This window comes from Pelobates fuscus, chromosome 5 (genome assembly GCF_036172605.1).
Source record: "Pelobates fuscus isolate aPelFus1 chromosome 5, aPelFus1.pri, whole genome shotgun sequence".
Lineage (NCBI taxonomy): Eukaryota > Metazoa > Chordata > Amphibia > Anura > Pelobatidae > Pelobates > Pelobates fuscus.
This window is the reverse complement of record NC_086321.1, coordinates 164,665,163-164,666,589: the sequence shown is the minus strand read 5'-3', so window position 1 is coordinate 164,666,589 and position 1,427 is coordinate 164,665,163. Positions and strand designations below refer to the sequence as shown.

The 1,427-nt window shown below is 32.9% G+C and overlaps 1 protein-coding gene across 1 annotated transcript; it reads right to left on the bottom strand.

Moving 5' to 3' along the window:
- Positions 1-247: 247 nt before the first annotated feature.
- On the bottom strand, positions 248-940 carry LOC134612057 (olfactory receptor 6M1-like). The gene has a single exon (XM_063456436.1). It carries the CDS (start codon positions 938-940, stop codon positions 248-250), a length of 693 nt encoding a protein of 230 aa, XP_063312506.1.
- Between the last annotated feature and the right edge of the window lie 487 nt (positions 941-1,427).

Here is a 1,427-nt window from a genome sequence, read left to right as displayed (position 1 = left end):
TCTGGTAGCCCACAGATATACATGTCATGGTTCTACTGAGATTAGTGGAAATATTCCTTGGCTAAAATTTGAATTCAGTCATCTGATTATGAGGGATGCACAAATTACAATAGTTTCAAATATCACCTGCATAGCTACATGCATACATTCTAGCATGTGACATTGTCAGCACAGCATAACTTAAACTTAACGTATGCTGTTTTTGCACAGTGGTTTTGTTTATCAATGGTAAACGATAATGAATGCCTTACCAGTTCTTGAAATATGCATTGAAGCATTCCTTAAGTATTTTTCTAACATTCTGATTCCTCAATGTGTAAATAAATGGGTTGATCAGAGGTACCACCACTGTGTTCACCAGTGCAACCTGTTTGTTAAACTCAGCTCTTTTGCCTTGCATAGGCTTGGCATACATGAATATGCAGCTACCATAGATAAGAGTGACAACTATTGCATGAGAAGAACACGTTGAAAAAGCCCTTCCGCGTCCTTTCACTGACTGGATTTTTAGAATTGCTAAAATAATATTAGAATAAGAAGCAAATGTAATAATAAAAGATATAAACAATGTTGAAGATGAAGCTGTAAGGATAATCTGAATCACAGTTGTATCAGTGCAACTATTTTGGAGAAGCGGAGCCACATCACAAAAAAAATGATTAATTAAATTGCGGCAGAATGTTAGTCTCGATAGCAGGATTAAAGGCATAAGGTTTGTAAAAAATGATCCTATCCATACTCCAGCCATTAACTGAAAACATAAACGTCTGTGCATAATCCCAGTGTAACGTAAAGGATAGCATATGGCCAAATATCGGTCAACAGACATTACCGCAAAAAGTAGAAACTCTGCAGAGCCACTCAAGAAGTAGGTATACATCTGAATAAAGCAACAAGCCAAAGATATATTGGTTTTATTAGTCAGTAAATTATGAAGCATGTTTGGCAAAATACAATTTGTAAAACAAATTTCCATGGTAGCCAAGTTACAAAGAAAGAAATACATAGGTTTTTGGAGTCTTCGATCGACAAGGACTAAGATGAGGATAAGGACATTTCCAGCCATAGTGAGGATATAAAATATTGTTACCAGAAAGAAAAAGAAAATAGATATTGAATGAGCTAAAGGAAAACCCACAAGGATAAATTCTGTTACATAGGTTTTATTTCTTCCAGACATTGTCATGAAATTAAGGAAATAGTGACTATCAAAATTGGATTTACGTTATTTACATTAACAGTTCTGGAGGAGGAAAAATTGTACTAATAATGTTAATATACTTGGGTTTGTAGTTCATTCATTTACATTAGTTCATAAAAAAGTTAAAGTTTTTTTTTCTGATAATTAAAATATGCATGTACTAAACGGTTATTTATGTTAACAAAATGTTTAAATAACTTTAATGTATTAACTTTAAATCTTTAAA